This window comes from Microplitis mediator, chromosome 10 (assembly GCF_029852145.1).
Source record: "Microplitis mediator isolate UGA2020A chromosome 10, iyMicMedi2.1, whole genome shotgun sequence".
Lineage (NCBI taxonomy): Eukaryota > Metazoa > Arthropoda > Insecta > Hymenoptera > Braconidae > Microplitis > Microplitis mediator.
This window is the reverse complement of record NC_079978.1, coordinates 8014113-8035707: the sequence shown is the minus strand read 5'-3', so window position 1 is coordinate 8035707 and position 21595 is coordinate 8014113. Positions and strand designations below refer to the sequence as shown.

The 21595-nt window shown below is 28.0% G+C and overlaps 2 protein-coding genes and 1 long non-coding RNA gene across 10 annotated transcripts; all 3 read left to right on the top strand.

Moving 5' to 3' along the window:
* Positions 1-13: 13 nt before the first annotated feature.
* On the top strand, positions 14-2856 carry LOC130675875 (uncharacterized). Its single transcript, XR_008991350.1, has 4 exons — positions 14-134; positions 312-577; positions 652-789; positions 1995-2856. It is a non-coding gene; the product is annotated as an uncharacterized LOC130675875 (long non-coding RNA).
* A 456-nt stretch (positions 2857-3312) lies between these two features.
* Positions 3313-18768, top strand: LOC130676782 (eIF-2-alpha kinase GCN2-like). Of its 8 annotated transcripts, none has more exons than XR_008991483.1 (8): positions 3315-3853; positions 3943-4112; positions 4190-4451; positions 5076-7321; positions 7380-7629; positions 7779-8258; positions 16006-17855; positions 18112-18768. XR_008991483.1 is itself a non-coding variant. In XM_057483285.1 (7 exons), exons 1-7 carry the CDS (start codon positions 3797-3799, stop codon positions 10106-10108), a joined length of 4092 nt encoding a protein of 1363 aa, XP_057339268.1. In that variant the 5' UTR covers positions 3313-3796; the 3' UTR covers positions 10109-10241. The 8 variants fall into 8 exon arrangements, 4 of the variants coding, with proteins under 4 accessions (XP_057339268.1, XP_057339269.1, XP_057339272.1 ...); XR_008991482.1 differs by having other exon boundaries at positions 16006-17902; positions 18144-18768; XR_008991481.1 differs by having other exon boundaries at positions 16006-17902.
* Positions 18097-20056, top strand: LOC130676783 (kelch domain-containing protein 10 homolog). The gene is made up of 3 exons (XM_057483290.1): positions 18097-18768; positions 18839-19222; positions 19306-20056. The coding sequence occupies exons 1-3, from the start codon at positions 18097-18099 to the stop codon at positions 19471-19473; spliced, it is 1224 nt and encodes a 407-aa protein (XP_057339273.1). The 3' UTR covers positions 19474-20056.
* Positions 20057-21595: the final 1539 nt, after the last annotated feature.

The window sequence follows — 21595 nt, the reverse complement described above, 5'->3', positions numbered from 1 at the left end:
GTACATAATACTTGTCAAATTGTTTTTTTGTACTTATGTTTCTTCGGCTAGTAAATGGTCTAGGGAAGTGCGAATCATTGTTATCATTGTAGTGTATAAGTGATATAAATTTAAGATACCAATCGCTACAATATGTATAATTTTATAGTTGGATTAAGGACACTGCATTTCGGATATTTTCGTTTTTTACCCCCATTATTTAAATTTAATATAAAAAGCATGCCTTGATGGTGGAAGTAAAAGACCGAAAATATCCGAAACGCAAACTCTTGCTAATCCAATTATAGTTTACTATAAAATTAAAATTAAAGGTGGCGCTAAAACTAACTGTCGAATCTCTTGTTAGAAAGACAATAGTCTTTTTCATTTGATTTAAATTTGATATCTCATGTATGGCCGCCATTTTCTACTGGAAGTGAAAAAAAAAAAATCTAGCACTTTTATTGAAGTTAATTTAAAAAAAAACGTACATAAGCAATTAAATAATTTAACTAAAAAATATATACAAAATCTGAGTTACGAATTTGTTAAATTACATTATTTCCATCACTGCTTAATTACGGTTATAAATAATCAGGTAATTAGGCTATGTTTTAATCGTAGTTCATAAAAATATGAACGTATTATTTGTAACTTGTAATTTAATTCTAGGAATTAAGTTATATAAATCAACAATACGATAAAAAATAACAAGAATTGACAAAATGAGCACTCCGCCAGAAATTATTGATATAACCAGCGACGATGAAGCTAACGGTCCAGATGTAGAGAACCAGGATGAAGTTGTCCGTATGTATTTTTGAAAATATAATATTTATTTATTATCTAATTAAAATATGATAAAAGTGCTGATAATTATTTTTATCATTTAAAAATTTAAACAAATGAAATAGTATATTGTGTGACAAGGGTAAAGTTGGCTGACATCACCCGCAGTCTGAAATCTGTTTTTTCCCGACTCCGAGGGGAGTGAATAATTAAAAATTCATTCACTCCGGATTTAATCCGCATTCACTCCGCGAATTTTTTACAGTGTAGTCATGTTCAGTAAATCAATCAAATGTTTGTCTATTTTTTTTTGGTATTCTTATAAAGAAATAATAATAACTCATTAAATCGACAATTAACGATTATCTAGTTGATTATTAATCGACGTAGTTAGTTACCAACAAAATTATTATTACCAACAACAATCTTTATATTCATTTTTTTAAAATTATTTTTCTTGATATAGAGAAGCTATTGGTTTGATCATAAGAAGGAATAAATCATCTGTACAGAGAAACTTTATTTTAAATAATAATAAAAATATAACTAAGATTTTATTTTGCTTTTTACTCGCAAACATGTCGTTTTTATCTTCTAATAAATATATTCTTCATTACTATTAATTTTATTATTCGATTTTCTTATTTTCAATATGTTCGACTTCGCGTAGAAATAAACAATGTTAATTTTATCACAAGAGGTACAGGCTTTAATTTTAATTTTTAATACTTTTTTGGTATTTATGTATATAATTTAATTCATGTTAATATGAATTAAATATGTTAATTATTTTAATAATTTTATAATTATTATCGTAGTCTATAATATATGATCGATCAAAGATAAAATAATTTTACTCTTTATTTTTTCTAAATATTAATAAATAATTTATTACATGAACTTGTAATTAAAATTTTATTCAAGATCTTAATTCAAGTCAGGTAAATTTTTTCTGCTAAAATTTATTTCAATAAAAAAATAATAATTAAATTAAACTCTGATGTCATATTTATTCAAGTTCGAATAAATTTCTTTTTTTAAATTCGGTTGGCTCAACCTTAGTCCGCATTACCACTTTTTTAAATTCTCAAGGCCCATTTTGCTCCGTGTAATTAATTTACATGCCTATTTTATCTCTTGCCCAATTAGTAATATACCCAATAAATTTATATTCGAAATCATTTAAATATAATTTAAAAATTAGTTATATAATTATTTTTATTTAGAGCAACAACAAGTAAATATAACTCCACCGGCTGCAAAATTTACATGTACGTTCTGCGAAGAAAAATTTCCAACTCTGGGGTGTTTAATATTGCATAAATCCGTACATAAAGTATTTGGCCTATATTACTGTGAAATATGTCAATATAAAACAATTCGATCAGATAGAATAGACATACATCGAAAGAAACACATGAATAAAAAATTATATATATGCTACCATTGCGGCATATCATACAAATACAAAGCTTCATTAGAAAAGCATTTGAAGTCTTATCGTGATACCTATTCACAATTAATTAAAGATCACAATGCAAGAAGGTCATACAACACCAAGTAACCAACCCATGAATAGGAAAATCATGATTAAGACATTGAAAACGACTATTTTTAAAATTAATTTTGTAAAAATCATTTACACAAAAAATAAAATTTTATCTGTACTAACTATAATAAAAAGCTCACCATTAAATAAAAATTAAATAATTTAAAACTATTAAAAATTTTGTCGATTTAAATCGAGTAATTTAAAATGTTAGAAATATTAATTTATAAATAAAAATAAGAACAGTATTTTTAAAATGAAATTCTTTAATTTATTTACTTATTTATCACTTAATTTTCAGTAATTACTGAAGCTAAATAAATAGCCCTGATAATTAAATCAGACTTTAATTGTTATAATTTATATGTATATAATTGTATAGTTGGATTAGCGAAACTGCGTTTCATATATTTTCGGTTTTTACCACTATCATTTAAATCTAATATCAATGGCTTGCGCCTTGATGGTGGGGGTAAGAAATCAAAAATATCCGAAACGCAAACTCTCGATGATACTGAAGTCAGCCGACGTTTAATAATTTTTGGATTTTTTTAAAACGACAAATTATTAAAAAAAAAATATTTAAAAAAATTGCAACTGTAGTTTTTTAAATTTTCTACATGTGCATATTTTTAATTTTTTTTTTTTTTTTGTAATTGAATTGTTTAAAAAAAAACCGAAAATTTCTAATTGTCTGCTAACTTCAGGATCATGTGAATGTAGCAAACATCAGACAAATTTTAAATTATTAATAAATAGAGTAAATAATTAAAAAAATAATATTTATAAAACATACACTTATGAATTTTTAAATTTTTTGAATGCGCATTTTTAAAAAATTTTATTTTATTAATTATTTACTCCATTTATTAATAATTTTAAATTTGTCAGATGTCTGCTGCTACATTCACACTCATTTATATTTTTATCTTCAGTTGATAATTCATTTATATTTATTTATTATTATATTTTATTATTTAAAATTATATCTTATCATTACCGTCATTAATTTCCTCAATATTTTTTTTATTTTCTTTTTTATTTCCCGCTCTGTAAAAATAATAACAATAACAATAATAATAATAATATCATGGACATGTGGGAAAACGCGCGTGTATCACATTGAGTTTCAAGTAAAAACAATCTGATAAACTTCATGTGATGATTCAAATATATGTATATAAAATTACTAGAACGTAAAATAATAAATAAATACAATGAGTGTAATTTTATAATTAAATAAATATAATTACGCTAAATAGAAGCAGTATTAAAATAAATTTCTTTACAATGTAGGCGATAACTATTAATTGCTGATACTGTAAATGCGTAATAATAAGTGATATTTATAAATTACAAACTATAACCTCACAAGTCCGCGGTTTTTTTATATATCAGATATAATTTTTTAATTAAAAATATTTTTTACACTAGAGTATGTATTAATTGTATAGAAGTAAATTTTAATTGTTAGTTAAAATGTCTCAGGTAGAATCATGTCAAGACAGACAAAATAATGAGTTTGAAGTTTTAAAGGTATGCAGAATATTTTTATTATTTCGTCATTTCTACTAGTAATTAAAAATTATGACATAAATTCTTAATAAATTTATTTCAAATTCTAGTCAATATTTGGGGAAGATCTTAAAGATCTGAGAAATAATAAAAATAAACGGAAATGGCAGCCTTTGAGTGTGAGTATGACATTGACACCATCACAGGGAATGTCAGGACCAGTACAAGTTTATGCACAAATAGACTTGCATGTCACTTGTGGGGATACATATCCAGAAGAGTAAGTAAATATATAAATATTTATCTGTTGTTTATTTGATAATAAAATGAATAATATGATGAATTTATTACTTGCAGTGTCCCGCATATTAAACTGAAAAATAGTCTAGGTCTCTCCAATCAACAAATAGCCGTTTTGTATTCGGAATTAGAAAGTTTGGCAGATAAGTTAAAGGGAGAAGTTATGATCTTTGAATTAGCTCAGCATGTTCAAAAATTTTTGTACGAACACAACAAACCGAGCTACAATAGCTTTTATGAAGAGATGGTGTCACGTCGTCAGGAAAAAATTCAATCTGAAATGCAAGAGAAACAATTGAAAGAGAATCAAGAACGTCAGGTTCGTTTTTGTATTTATTTATTTAACGCTTTCCAGAATTTACAAAATTTTACAATTTTTATTCGCGTTATCACAGTGCGAATAATAATAAAAAAAAAGAAATAAACATAAATAGTTATACAGTTTAATTATATGACACTGAAGTTAGCCGACGTCTAATAATTTTTGGATTTTTTAAAAAACAATAAATTTACAAAAAAAAAAATATTTCAAAAAATTGCACATATAGTTTTTAAAATATTCTACATATGCTTTTTTTTTTTTGTAATTTATTTGATGAAAAAAATAATCCGAAAATTTTTAATTGTCTGTTAACTTCAGAATCATTTAATTATTCTTAATTATTGGATTCAGTTTTTACTTTTATTTTCGATTTTTACTTGAATTGACTTTTTAAATGAATTTAGAGTAGTCATTGACTAATTTAAAAATTCTATTTCTGGGACCGTTTTGTATAAACGACTTATTGGAGTATGGAACTTCTAAAAGTCTATTTTCCCTTGGATTCTTATTCGCAACTGAACTTGATATCTGAAAACATTTCTGGAGAATCCATCAAATTCAGACAACTTATTGTTCAATTTTATTTTATTTTGGTATGTTAATTGTTTCGATGAATTACAGGTGCTGCAAGATGAAATCCAAAGACGTCAAGAAGCATTGAAGGCAGAGCTTCGTGATCGTAAAAGAATAGCACGTTTGTCTCTGGAATCAAATGAAATATCTCAGTCGATTCCATCGTCACCTCATGAACGTGTACGTGCGAACTCTCGAAGAAGATGTTTGAGCTCGTCTGAGAGTCCAGATAGTCCATTATCTGAGCGTCGTGCTACAAAACTGTTGCATTTTATAAGCAGTAGAGGAGAGAGACAAGTTCATTTAGGTAAATGCTTAGGCCATAGTGTTAAAGGATCAGCTGTTTATGCTGGTGTTGATATTGTTACTGTTGAGCATCTTGCTGTTACTGAATGGACACTAAAATGTTCATCTCCCAGTGATGAAAATAGCGAGTCAGAGAACTTTAATTTACAACAGTTGATAAAACAAGTAGGAAGTATTGAGCAGGAACTAAATCATCTGAAAAAATTATACCATCCTAATCTTGTTCATTATTTAGATATGAAGTATTTACAAAATGAAGACAGTATTGTCGTATATATACTCCAAGAATTTGTTGTTGGTACAACGTGTTCTTTTTTTCGAAAGGAAAAGATTCCTGTTAATATTGATATGTTACGATATCTTGCTACTGGGATCCTTTCTGTATTAGAGTATTTACATGAAAATAATATTACGCATAAAGATTTAAGAGATTCAAATATACATATAGACAATACAGGAAGTGTTAAAGTATCTGATTATTCGTTGAAGAAAAGACTTTCAAATATTTATCGTTCAAATTGTTTAGGTAAAGCCAATAATAATTTTTCTACAATTCAAGGCAGAGGAAAAAAAGAAATAGATATTTATAAATTTGGTATTTTACTTTTGACTTTGCTTAAAGTTAAAAAAATATCAGACAATGAAGCTGATTGGGGATTAAATATACCGTCGACATTGAAAGACTTTTTGTCAAAGTGTTTAAATAGTAATGAGAGACTACGATGGTCAGCAAAACAATTACAACAACATGGGTTTATTCGGACACCTTTTTTAAATGATATATCGTCACCAAAACACTGCGATAAACAAGAAAATTATTTTGAGCCGGAGGAGCCAACGTCTGATTCAAGAATGAAAAATGAATTTAAAATTCTTGAATCGTTGGGTGAAGGTGCATTTGGTGATGTTTGGAAAGTCAGAAATAAATTAGATCTTAGAGTTTACGCTATAAAACGAATTGCTTTGGATCCAAAAAGCAAACAATCGAATAAAAAAATGATAAGGGAAGTTAAATTACTTTCAAGACTGAACCACGAAAATGTTGTGCGATATTATAATTCTTGGATTGAAAATGTAAATGTTATTAATGATAAAAACAATTCATCATCTCCATCGGACAGTGTGTCTTTTAATAAAAGTAAAGTTAAACATACAAAAAAAAATGATTTAGAAAGTTTGGAATCTCGGACAATTGACGATTCTGAAGAAGACAGCAGTAGTAGCAGTAGCAGTTCCAGTGATGAAGACAGTGAAGATGAAGGAGCATTTTTTCACTCTACGCAAAAATCTTTCGATTATTCAGACAGTATAGAATTTAAGATAGATAGTGAATCTCAAATAATTGATTCTAAGGCAGAGTCATACGAAACATCGGAAAAAATAACGAGCGAAGAGAACAGTACTATGGAACATACAACTAAATTTATGTATATACAGATGGAGTTTTGTGAAAAAAGTACACTGAGAACTGCAATTGATAATAATTTGTATGAAGATAAAGATCGTGTTTGGCGGTTGTTTAGAGAAATGGTTGAGGGTATCGCGTATATTCATCAACAAGGAATGATTCACCGGGATTTAAAACCAGTAAATATATTTTTGGACAGTAATGATCATGTTAAAATTGGCGATTTTGGTTTAGCGACGACAAATATATTGTGCTCGATTGTACAAACAATCGATAATGAAAGAGAAGCTGAAATAGAAAATAAAAATGATATTATTCTTGATGAGCCGAGATCAATGACTGGTCAAGTAGGAACTGCTCTCTACGTTGCTCCAGAGTTGAGAATTGAAGTAGCAAAAGCTCGATATAATCAAAAGGTTGACATTTACAGCCTTGGGATAATACTCTTTGAAATGTGTTACAAACCACCTGAAACTAAAATGGAAAGAGTTACTATTCTTCAAAAAGTAAGATCTAAAGAAATAATTCTTCCTTTTGATATGACCGAGACTGAAATGCCACATCAAATTCATCTTTTGCGGTATGTATATTCATGAATAAGAAAAGGTTCATTATTTTATTGACTTAAATCCTTTCAGTTGGTTGCTCAATCATGACCCTAATCAACGACCAACAGCTCAAGAGCTTCTAACGTCTGAATATCTACCTCCACCGTTGCTAGAAGAGGCGGAATTACAAGAAATGGTACAACACACATTGTCAAACAGTCAAAGTAAAGCTTACAAATATATGATTGCTAGTTGTTTTGCCCAAGAAGTCACTCCAGCTGAGAATATTAATTACGATATGAGTGTGCCAAACAGGCCAGCAACCAGTTCATCATTAGTAGTAAATATGCTTTTGCACGAGCATGTTAAATCTAAAGTTATTGATGTATTTCAACGACACGGAGGTGTCTATTTAGTGACGCCATTATTGATCAGTAAAATTGATTTAACTAATAATTTTTTGTTTATTTCACTTGATTATATTTACAGGTTCATGGATTTCATCCCAAAGAACTTTATGAAAGTGCATTTGACATTATAAGTTCAACTGTAAATTTAATGGCTGAAGCTGAACTTATTCGTATTGCTTGGGAAATTTTTAATGAATTCTCTGAAATGCGTCAATTCGATTTTACAGTCCGTCTAAATCATACTTCTTTATTTGAAGCGATTTTTATGTATTGCGGAATCGGACCAGAAAAATTTCAAGAGATCTATTCAATATTTGGTGATGCACGAGACGGCAAGTGTCAAACATTTCCAAAGCAATCCCATTTTAGAAATGTATGCCTAACTGATCACGTGATAGCAACACTTTCTACTCTATTTAATACTGAAAACAATGTATTAAAAATTGCAAGTATTTTTAAAAAACTTACTATCCGCACGGGCGACGCTGCTATTTTGGCAAAAAATGCTCTTGGAGAAATTGAGACTGTCACTGCTCATATTGAAGCATTAGGAGTCAAGGTACACCCATTTTATTTTTAATAATATTCTATTGCTTTCCCGGGAAAAAAAGTTTAGATCTATTCTGATCAAATTAGATCTGTTGTTTCAGATCTGAACAGATCTGCATTTTGACCAGATCTGTTTAGATCAAATTATATCTACTTTGATCAGAATAGATCTCCTTGGATCTAAACAGATCAAGGTAAATAAAAAACACTCTTAGATCTGCTCAGATCAAATTTGATCTTATTAGCTAGATCTAAATAGATCTGATTTTTCATCTCCATCCTAATAAAAATTGATATGTCTGATTAAAAATATAATAAATGTATCACAATAATATAAAATATATAGGATTGAAGCCATTAAAATTAAAAGTAAACGTTTTATGTTCCATATGAGATCAGCTTTATCTTCTCCTTCGAATGATACAATTAAAATTCAACTTAATAAAGATTCATTTTCAAGATCACTCTTCTCCAAACAATACAAATTAACATATAATTAAGAAGATACCAATTTAAATAAAACAAAATATCCAATAGTTATTGATCTCGACAGTAATACAAAATCAGTATAAGTAATTAAATATTGTCATAAATTAGACTGATTTTTTGTTAAATAAAAATGATTATAATCAATATGAAACATTTTGCATAAACATAAAGGATCACTTTTTTATGAACAATAATGAAAGTAATCTCATTCTAGGATATATAACGAATTGTTCCTCAAAGTATTTAATACTTATTTACCCAATGAAAATAATAAAATACTAAATTTCTCATAATTTTTTTTCCCGAGAAAAAGTTATATCAACTCAGATCTGGTTTGATCCGTACAGATCCAATTTGATCTATTTATATATACTTCATAAATTGGTCGTTTAATCAATGTTGATCTATTTTCATCTGACTAGATCTTGGTTGATCTAACTTGATTTAGGTTGATCTGACTCGATTAGATTTGATCAGGGTAGATCCGGACTATTTTTCCTCAAAGAAAAATGTCATATCTAATCAGATCTAGTTTGATCTGAACAGATCAAATCAGATCTACTCTGATCTGGGTTCAGTATAAATTATAATCAAATTTGATCTGAGCTGATCTAATTTGATCTAATTTGATCAGAATAGATCTAAATTTTTTTTCCCGGGTTGCAAATAAAATGATTTTTAACAAATTTTGATTTCTTTTGGTGGCCAATTGTCATCGCGCCTCTTTTGGCTCACAATATGAAGCAACATAGCGGTATAATTTTTCAAATTACTTGTGATTTAAAACGCCGACGACGGCTTGTTGGTCAAGAAGTAATAGCTACAGGTGGTCGATATGACAAAATGCTACGATCATTTGAACGCATTTCAGAACGTTCAGGTTTAACGAGTAAAGAAATATCACATCATGGTGTCGGTCTAAGTATTTCTCTTGATAAATTAGTATGTGCCATTCAAGAGATGTCATTAGAAGATTCAAATATTGAAATAAATATGAAAAAATTTGGAATAAACATTGCCGTGGGATGCTTTAATAAGAGAAATAAACGAGAACATAAACTAGCAGATCTTTTTCGCGAGTTATGGTCACTCGGTCTTCGTGTAACTAAACTGGATCTCTACAAAACCGAAGAAATTCTCGAGTATTGCCGTGAGAATTTAATTCCTCACGTAATTATACTAGACTGTGACAAAGATAATCTACTATTATATTCTTGGGAACGTAAATTGAAGAGATTTAAGGAACAAAAAGTTTCTATTAATGAAATTGCTGATAATTTACAAAAACAAAATATGAATTTACAACAAACAGATCCACTGCCTGTTTTACATAGATCCGAAAGTAAAGCAAACACTGAAATCCACTACTAATTCCCCAAATATTTCAATAAATGTTAATTTTAACTTTGTACTCTCTGAAAAAGATAAATTATTAAGTAGCGGACGAAAAAGTTATAGAAATTCAATGCTAGCTCAGTTATCATCTTCTTTACATCGAATTTCATGTAAAGATCCTATCGAAGTATTTGCTGTCTTTCTTGAAATGTCTGTAATAAAGACGATGTTTAGTCTTCTAGAAGTTGATAAAAAAGAACAAGATTTTCAGAAGAGCGTTCAGCTTATTATTGAAGAGTACGTGTAATATCGCGTTACTAATTCCAAAAAGACATATTTTATACCCCCTTTTTTAAGTTTAAGAAATACTCTAAAGCTAATTTTTTTTATTGCCGTTCGTTTTGAAGACTTGATTTGCAGCTGAAAATTACAAAAAAAAAAAAAAACTTCGCTTTAGAATATTTTTGTTTTTTCGGTCCCATATGAAAATTAGTTTGTCTCACTAAAAAAAAAAATCTGTCTATCGGTTGACCCTGCGGGCCGGCCCCAAAACTTCCCGCTGTTTTCGAGCTCCTCGAGCTACATACATACATACATACATACATACATACATACATACATACATACATACATACATACATACATACATACATACATACATACATACATACATACATACATACATACATACATACATACATACATACATACATACATACATACATACATACATACATACATACATACATACATACATACATACATACATACATACATACATACATACATACATACATACATACATACATACATACATACATACATACATACATACATACATACATACATACATACATACATACATACATACATACATACATACATACATACATACATACATACATACATACATACATACATACATACATACATACATACATACATACATACATACATACATACATACATACATACATACATACATACATACATACATACATACATACATACATACATACATACATACATACATACATACATACATACATACATACATACATACATACATACATACATACATACATACATACATACATACATACATACATACATACATACATACATACATACATACATACATACATACATACATACATACATACATACATACATACATACATACATACATACATACATACATACATACATACATACATACATACATACATACATACATACATACATACATACATACATACATACATACATACATACATACATACATACATACATACATACATACATACATACATACATACATACATACATACATACATACATACATACATACATACATACATACATACATACATACATACATACATACATACATACATACATACATACATACATACATACATACATACATACATACATACATACATACATACATACATACATACATACATACATACATACATACATACATACATACATACATACATACATACATACATACATACATACATACATACATACATACATACATACATACATACATACATACATACATACATACATACATACATACATACATACATACATACATACATACATACATACATACATACATACATACATACATACATACATACATACATACATACATACATACATACATACATACATACATACATACATACATACATACATACATACATACATACATACATACATACATACATACATACATACATACATACATACATACATACATACATACATACATACATACATACATACATACATACATACATACATACATACATACATACATACATACATACATACATACATACATACATACATACATACATACATACATACATACATACATACATACATACATACATACATACATACATACATACATACATACATACATACATACATACATACATACATACATACATACATACATACATACATACATACATACATACATACATACATACATACATACATACATACATACATACATACATACATACATACATACATACATACATACATACATACATACATACATACATACATACATACATACATACATACATACATACATACATACATACATACATACATACATACATACATACATACATACATACATACATACATACATACATACATACATACATACATACATACATACATACATACATACATACATACATACATACATACATACATACATACATACATACATACATACATACATACATACATACATACATACATACATACATACATACATACATACATACATACATACATACATACATACATACATACATACATACATACATACATACATACATACATACATACATACATACATACATACATACATACATACATACATACATACATACATACATACATACATACATACATACATACATACATACATACATACATACATACATACATACATACATACATACATACATACATACATACATACATACATACATACATACATACATACATACATACATACATACATACATACATACATACATACATACATACATACATACATACATACATACATACATACATACATACATACATACATACATACATACATACATACATACATACATACATACATACATACATACATACATACATACATACATACATACATACATACATACATACATACATACATACATACATACATACATACATACATACATACATACATACATACATACATACATACATACATACATACATACATACATACATACATACATACATACATACATACATACATACATACATACATACATACATACATACATACATACATACATACATACATACATACATACATACATACATACATACATACATACATACATACATACATACATACATACATACATACATACATACATACATACATACATACATACATACATACATACATACATACATACATACATACATACATACATACATACATACATACATACATACATACATACATACATACATACATACATACATACATACATACATACATACATACATACATACATACATACATACATACATACATACATACATACATACATACATACATACATACATACATACATACATACATACATACATACATACATACATACATACATACATACATACATACATACATACATACATACATACATACATACATACATACATACATACATACATACATACATACATACATACATACATACATACATACATACATACATACATACATACATACATACATACATACATACATACATACATACATACATACATACATACATACATACATACATACATACATACATACATACATACATACATACATACATACATACATACATACATACATACATACATACATACATACATACATACATACATACATACATACATACATACATACATACATACATACATACATACATACATACATACATACATACATACATACATACATACATACATACATACATACATACATACATACATACATACATACATACATACATACATACATACATACATACATACATACATACATACATACATACATACATACATACATACATACATACATACATACATACATACATACATACATACATACATACATACATACATACATACATACATACATACATACATACATACATACATACATACATACATACATACATACATACATACATACATACATACATACATACATACATACATACATACATACATACATACATACATACATACATACATACATACATACATACATACATACATACATACATACATACATACATACATACATACATACATACATACATACATACATACATACATACATACATACATACATACATACATACATACATACATACATACATACATACATACATACATACATACATACATACATACATACATACATACATACATACATACATACATACATACATACATACATACATACATACATACATACATACATACATACATACATACATACATACATACATACATACATACATACATACATACATACATACATACATACATACATACATACATACATACATACATACATACATACATACATACATACATACATACATACATACATACATACATACATACATACATACATACATACATACATACATACATACATACATACATACATACATACATACATACATACATACATACATACATACATACATACATACATACATACATACATACATACATACATACATACATACATACATACATACATACATACATACATACATACATACATACATACATACATACATACATACATACATACATACATACATACATACATACATACATACATACATACATACATACATACATACATACATACATACATACATACATACATACATACATACATACATACATACATACATACATACATACATACATACATACATACATACATACATACATACATACATACATACATACATACATACATACATACATACATACATACATACATACATACATACATACATACATACATACATACATACATACATACATACATACATACATACATACATACATACATACATACATACATACATACATACATACATACATACATACATACATACATACATACATACATACATACATACATACATACATACATACATACATACATACATACATACATACATACATACATACATACATACATACATACATACATACATACATACATACATACATACATACATACATACATACATACATACATACATATATACATACATCACTTTTTTCTTTATTTGAATTTTTATAAGTATTTTATCATCATAAACAATGTATATTTTTATCAATAAAGTAATAATTTTTGATAAGCAGTCTGAAGATTTCAAAATTACAATTATGGACGATATTCTAATGCAGGTAAAAATTACTAGAAACATTAAATGCGAAAAATGTCAAAACGAAGAAAAAGTCTTGTTAGAAATATCGTTAATATCAATAGTTTAATGTTAATTTTATTACTTCAAGTATAAAAACTATTCCTTGAGATCATAAAGGTTCCTAGAGAAATTGAATTCAATAAGTTTCATACATAGCAACATTGTTTTCTAAGCGATTAATAATAAATAGAAATGTAAATTTTGAAAAAAAATTAGGTTCAAATGGCTGCAGAAAAAAATTGGCTGATGTTTTTCATTCGATCAAAAGTTACTTTTGTAGAGAATTGAATCCCCTACAAAATGGCACCTTGGCCATTTTTTAATCAGTTATATTTAATGACTTGTAAAATATTAAGTTGGGATAAAAAAAAATTTTATTAAAAAATTCTTATTTACGCGAGCGCTAACTGAAAAATAGACATATCGAGCTGAAATTTTTTCAGGATTTTTTTTTTTTAGTGAGACAACCTAATTTTCGTATGGGACCGAAAAAAAAATATCGATTTCATTTGGCACAGTCTAATATATATATAAAATTTATCGTAAACACTGAAAACCAATATATTTTAAATAATTATATTAATATCGATTGTTGCTGGTGTCAAAATTGTTAAACTGCTGGCAAATAATTGCCAGTATCTAGCCTATGCATGAAATTGAATCCCGCAATGTCATATTTGCATCTCCGATGTTACCCTACTTCTGTGCCCTGATATTGTCGTCACACTTTCAAGTACTTGCTCGATGAATTACAAGATTTATTAATCTTCTTATCCCTGTGTTTGGATTTAGTTTGACTCCCGCATTTCTTAGGAGCTGATTCAATACCCGCAGGATATTTGCTTCTGTTCATTTTAATTTTTACTTTTTTTTCAGGTACGTCAATTCTGTTGAGCCTCACAACAGGAAGATATTCTATCGGGATAATCAACAGACGATTTCCTGCAGTGTGTCAAGACAGCACGTGGTTTTTGTGCAGTTCTGAAAATTAGCGTGCAATTAAAAATAAAATTATTTTATTAAATAAATTTAAAAAAGAAAATAATTACCCGCTGAACCAAAGGATTTATAACAATCCTGACAAATATATTCAATGCTATGAATTTTGTAGCAGACCTCATCATCTAGATTCAAAACATTGTAATCATTATTGACAAAATCCTACAAGCAAAATATTTATAATAAACATTTGTTTAAAATTTAAATTATAGCGCGCGATCATTCGCGCTCGAAATATGGAATCACTTACTGATGGGGCAGCAGGTTCTTCAGTCAAAAGAGTTTCAATGATTGTTGAAATAATTATACTATTTTCTGGAAGGCTCAGGATTCCCACACTCGAAGACATTTGTTGGGAAGCTGTTTTCCATTACTATCCAGACTTGAAATCAATGACTGACAAGGAAATTATGTCCCTCGGTCTTCCATTGCAGTTACTCAAGTCGCGTATTAATTAATAAAATACTTATAAGTAAATTCATCGTATTCATTTTTTTTTATTTATTATACACTAGCATTTAAAATTATAATGTTCATAAATCCATTTGAAACCAAATTTATCATTTTTAAAGTTTACTGTTACTTTTCTATAATAAAAAATGTACTAAAAAATTTTATGTCTTCACGGAAAAAATCGAACTATAGAAATTGAGAACGACAAGTTATATAATGATAAAGTGATCAGTGAAAATTATCATTCTAAATAGTAATTTTTTCATTTATGATTAAAGCGTTAATAATTACAGGATAAGTATGAAAATTTATTGTCTATGCAAAAAAAATTACTATTTGAACTTTAAAAATCGTAACTGATACTTAAAAAATTGACGACACGTATTATAAAATTTATTATTTGGAGTGTTAAAATTCCCCATATTGACAACCGGGTTTCGATTTATAATTTCAAACACTAATTTTTAAAGTTTATTTGTTTCCGTGTTGTTTTTTTATTCTATAATAATATATGTCACGAATTAGACAGTTTATTTTTTATTTATATTAAAAATTACCTTTTTTTTCTTTAATTACTATTTTTTTTACGTATTCTTCACCCTGATCTAAAATCTTTATATTTAATTCCTAGTCACACAATTTACTATTTCACCAGATCTGTATCTGAAAGTTTAAATTTTTGCCTCGGTTTGTCTGAAGAATGGCGCATGCGTTAGTTTCTATCATTTCCTTATTCTCAGCAGAGAAAAGAACGACTATCTTCCCTCCAAACAAGGCAGCAATTTGCACTTCCGGTTCAGGTGGGGTGAAAATGAGTTAAAGATTTTAATAATTAATTTTCTATTGTCCCAGCAAGAGAATGGACCTCGGTTTTTACTCCCACTCTGGATGTTTTATGTGTTAAATGTTCTCCCGCTTTTCTGTGCGCATGCGCAGTTCATAAATGTTCGGTAGTGGGGGCAATTTCCGAGATCTATTCTCTTACTGGGACCACAATATTTTTGTTTTTTCCCTCTTGCTGGGTTTTGTGCCCAGCTGGCCTTTGAAAGTTTCGTACAGCCAACGTTTGTGGAATGAACCACAATAGTTATACGGCCCATGTATTTTACTGAGGTCGCTGTTGTCGAGATATCCACGTGTGTTTCGTATTAATAAAATCAGTTAACCTTTGAAGTGATACATAAAAAAAAAATAAAATAAATTACTTCAAATAAGATTTTCATTCATCAATAAAAATTGCATGGAGATTTTGATTTTTTTTATTATTTTAAAAAGTGAATAAAAAAGTTTAATAATTATTATGATACTAAAGTTAGCCGAGGTATGATAATTTTTGAATTTTTTTTAGATCGATAAATTATAAAAAAAAAATATTTGAAAAAATTGCACCTGTAGTTTTTTAAATTTTTCACATGTGCATATTTTTATTTTTTATTTTTTTGTAATCGATTTGTTGAAAAAAAAATCCGAAAATTGTCAATTGTGTTAACTTCAGGATCATTAATTATTTAAAAAATGTACGCATTCAAGCCGCACGTGTTTACTAAACACTCTATATACAGTATTACAAAACCTGAAGGAAAAATGGAAGCAATAATATGCTGTGATGGTAAAAATTTATATTTTAACGGCAAGTCTGCAAATAATAGCGAATTTCATAATATCTGGGAGTACAATTTAGCTGGACAACAATGGAGATTATTGATATCAATAAGGCGTCTAAACAATTCACTATATACTAATGATTTAATTATTGGTACTATTTTTGAATCAAATTATTTAGGTATTTGCACACTACAAAGGCAAAACACAAGACAAAGACCTTTCAATGACGAACTGTCAAGCCGCACATCTCAATTACATGTTTGTGATTTGAATAGTAAAAGTAGTATTGTTCGAAGAACAAGTGGACAAGCTCCATATCATGCATATCGACATAATTTCATTCGCCATGGAAAATATTTGTATATTGCCGGAATCGAAAGAGATTATAATGAAACCTTTTTCGATGTATATAAATTAAATATGGAAAATGATGTATGGGAAGTTGATTACATCTGTCGAGGACTTGATGCTAATGAACCAGTTGGTGGTGGTTCGCATCATACTTTAGTTTACAGTAACAATATGATTTATATATTCGGTGATTGTGATCTTGGTCGCAGAAGGGGTCCATTTTCGTTTCTCGTAAGCACTTTTATAACGTTGACAAATTTTTTTATAAAAACCAATATTCATGTAAAATGTTTTATTTTAGAAAATATGGGCGTTTGATTTGGAGAAAAGCTGCTGGAAAATAATAGACACTTATGGTGATGAAAATCACACACCGCAATATCCAACTGATAGAAATGAAGTCTGTGTAACGAGTTATACTGACCCAGATTCTGGTGAAGTAAATGTAATAATATCTGGAGGATCATTTCATAATCAAGAATGTGATGTCTATGTTAAACTTTCTGATGTCTATTTTGAGTTTTCTGATGTCTGGAGATTGAATCTCACAAGTTTAAAATGGACGTGTCTCGAGAGATTTGGTACTGTCTTGCCTTATCACGCTTATAGTCATTCAATGACCATTTCTCCTGCTGGGAAATTGGTTTTATTTGATAATCAAATGTCTGATATCGACGTGGAACAAGTATTAATCATTAAATTTATTTACAATTATTACTTGTTGATGCTATTAATGTTTGAATAATTAAAACTGGTAATTTATTTTAGAAATATAGAGGTTCTGCTTTACACTCAACTTGGCTCAGGATTCCAAAACTCACAGACATTTGTTGGGAAGCTGTTTTCCATTACTTACCAAACTTGAAATCAATGACTGACAAGGAAATTATGTCCCTCGGCCTTCCATTGCAGTTACTCAAGTCGCGTATTAATTAATAAAATACTTATTAGTAATTTGCGGCTGAGGCAGCCGTTCGGCACGCACGTGGCTCGGGCAATCACCAAAGTTAAGCAGCATCGAGCATGATTACTACTTGGCTGGGTGACCGCTTAGCCACGCGTCGGGTTCGAACGAAGGTCTCTGATCGTTAGGCACGGGATGAAGATCCAGTGATCGATAAAATGGGAATTTTATCGACCACTGGAGCTTCACCCAAACCAAACTGTACTAGCTAGGTTTTCTCTGTGGTTTTCCTACGCTACTGCACCTCCATTGCATAAGGAAGGTAGTAGGACATTACCGTAATAATGCAGAACAGTCATTAGCACAAGTCGGGCCACAGCCGCAAAAATTAAGTGGTAGCGTCAAAAAGTAGCAAGAAAGTTTGAACGCCTACTTTCGGAAAAATTGAAAGCTTAAGTAAGGATCGATCAGTAAGTGAAAGAGACTTAGTTTGTAAAATAGGCAAAAACAAACAATAAGCGAGGCGAGAAAAAGTATGTAACAAAGGAGAATTTGAATGTAAAGTCTTGTGAAATACGAGTAGTGATACAAGTAAAAATAAAATAAAATAAATACTTATAAGTATAGTCACTGTATTCATTTTTTTATTTAAAATACCCTAGCTCTTAAAATTGTAAGGGTTGCAAATTTATTTGAAACCAAATTTATTACTCTCCAGTTGACCAATTGCTGATAAATTTTTAATGAGTAAAGAACAGATTTTTTTTAATCAAAAATTTTTCCTATAAATATTGAAGATAAATAATCCAATTATCGAAATATTTTTAAAATTTACTGTAAATTTTACAGTAAAAAATAACAATACAAAATTTATTGTCTCTTTTTTCATTTTTTATATCATTGATTAGACATTTAATTTTTAATTTTTATCAATAATTATCTTTTTTCTTTCAATTATCATTTTTCTTGAGAGTATAAAAACAACCCATTCTACCCCGACAAGAAACGTCTGTAGGCGTCTAGGTAAACAGATGACCCTGAAGTTAGCCGATATCCGACATTTTTAAAATTTCAAATTCCCTAACTTTAGGAAAAAAAACTTTTTTTGGATTTAAAAAAAATACTCGTGTTTATTTTTTCAAAATTAAGACGATTATTTTTTTAGTTTAGTAAAAAAATAATTATCTTCGCCATAATTCAAAAATTATATTTTCAATTATTTATTTCTAGGTTCTAAATTGATACGAAAATCAAAAGCTTGCTCTGTTTACCTACCATTTTTAGAAATCTACACGGGTATTTTTTTATTTTTTCGATTATCAATTCTAATTCCTGAAGTTAGCCGACATCAGACATTTTTTAATAAAAAAATTCTCTAACTTTTGAAAAAAATTTTTATTTTTAAATTGAAAAAAATACTCGTGTTTATTTTTCCGTAATTTAAACGAGTAATTTTTCAAATATAAAAAAATATATATATATTAGTTATAATTCAAAAACTAACATTTCAATCATGTATTTTTTGATTATAGATTAATATAAAAATTAAAAGTTTGCTCCACTTATTTATTATTTTTCGAGATCTACACGTGTATTTTTTTATTTTTTAAATTTTTAATTCTAATTTCTGAAACTAGCCAATAGGTGGCATTTTTTAATTGTTTACTAAATATATTGTTTACTAAAAATTGAATACTAAATATATTTTATGTACGTTATACTTTTAATATTTGTTACCTAGGTTAAATTATAGTATAACTTAACATTAGAATGTAAAAAAACTATTAATGAAATTGAAACTTCTATTATAAAAGTTTATTATTATAAATATTATTTATCTAAAAATAAATTGAGACTTTTTTATTGTTGTATTTGCTTATAATTTTAAAATAAATACTATAAATGTTAATTTTCAAACTATAACTTCACGAAAAAAAAAAAAATAGGTGCTGCAACAGGATGTGTCCTGTTGCTGATGTAACAGGAAAATCCTGTTGCCACAACAGGATTTTATCCTGTTGCTGCAAAAGGACGGCGTCCTGTTGTAGCACCTATTTTTTTTTCCGTGTTGACTATGAGTATATTTTTTTAAAACTAAAAAATTACTTGTCTAAATTCCAGAAAAATAAGCACGAATAATTTTGATAATTTAAC

Bases quoted from the DNA above. Each gene is read 5' to 3' on its own strand.
- LOC130676782 (XM_057483285.1), top strand. From the start codon at position 3,797: ATGTCTCAGGTAGAATCATGTCAAGACAGACAAAATAATGAGTTTGAA. The intron at 4,113-4,189 runs GTAAGTAAATAT...TATTACTTGCAG, and splicing joins GGGGATACATATCCAGAAGA to TGTCCCGCATATTAAACTGA. The intron at 8,259-9,481 runs GTACACCCATTT...CACAATATGAAG, and splicing joins TTGAAGCATTAGGAGTCAAG to CAACATAGCGGTATAATTTT.
- LOC130676783 (XM_057483290.1), top strand. From the start codon at position 18,097: ATGTACGCATTCAAGCCGCACGTGTTTACTAAACACTCTATATACAGT. The intron at 18,769-18,838 runs GTAAGCACTTTT...GTTTTATTTTAG, and splicing joins GGGGTCCATTTTCGTTTCTC to AAAATATGGGCGTTTGATTT. The intron at 19,223-19,305 runs GTATTAATCATT...AATTTATTTTAG, and splicing joins CTGATATCGACGTGGAACAA to AAATATAGAGGTTCTGCTTT.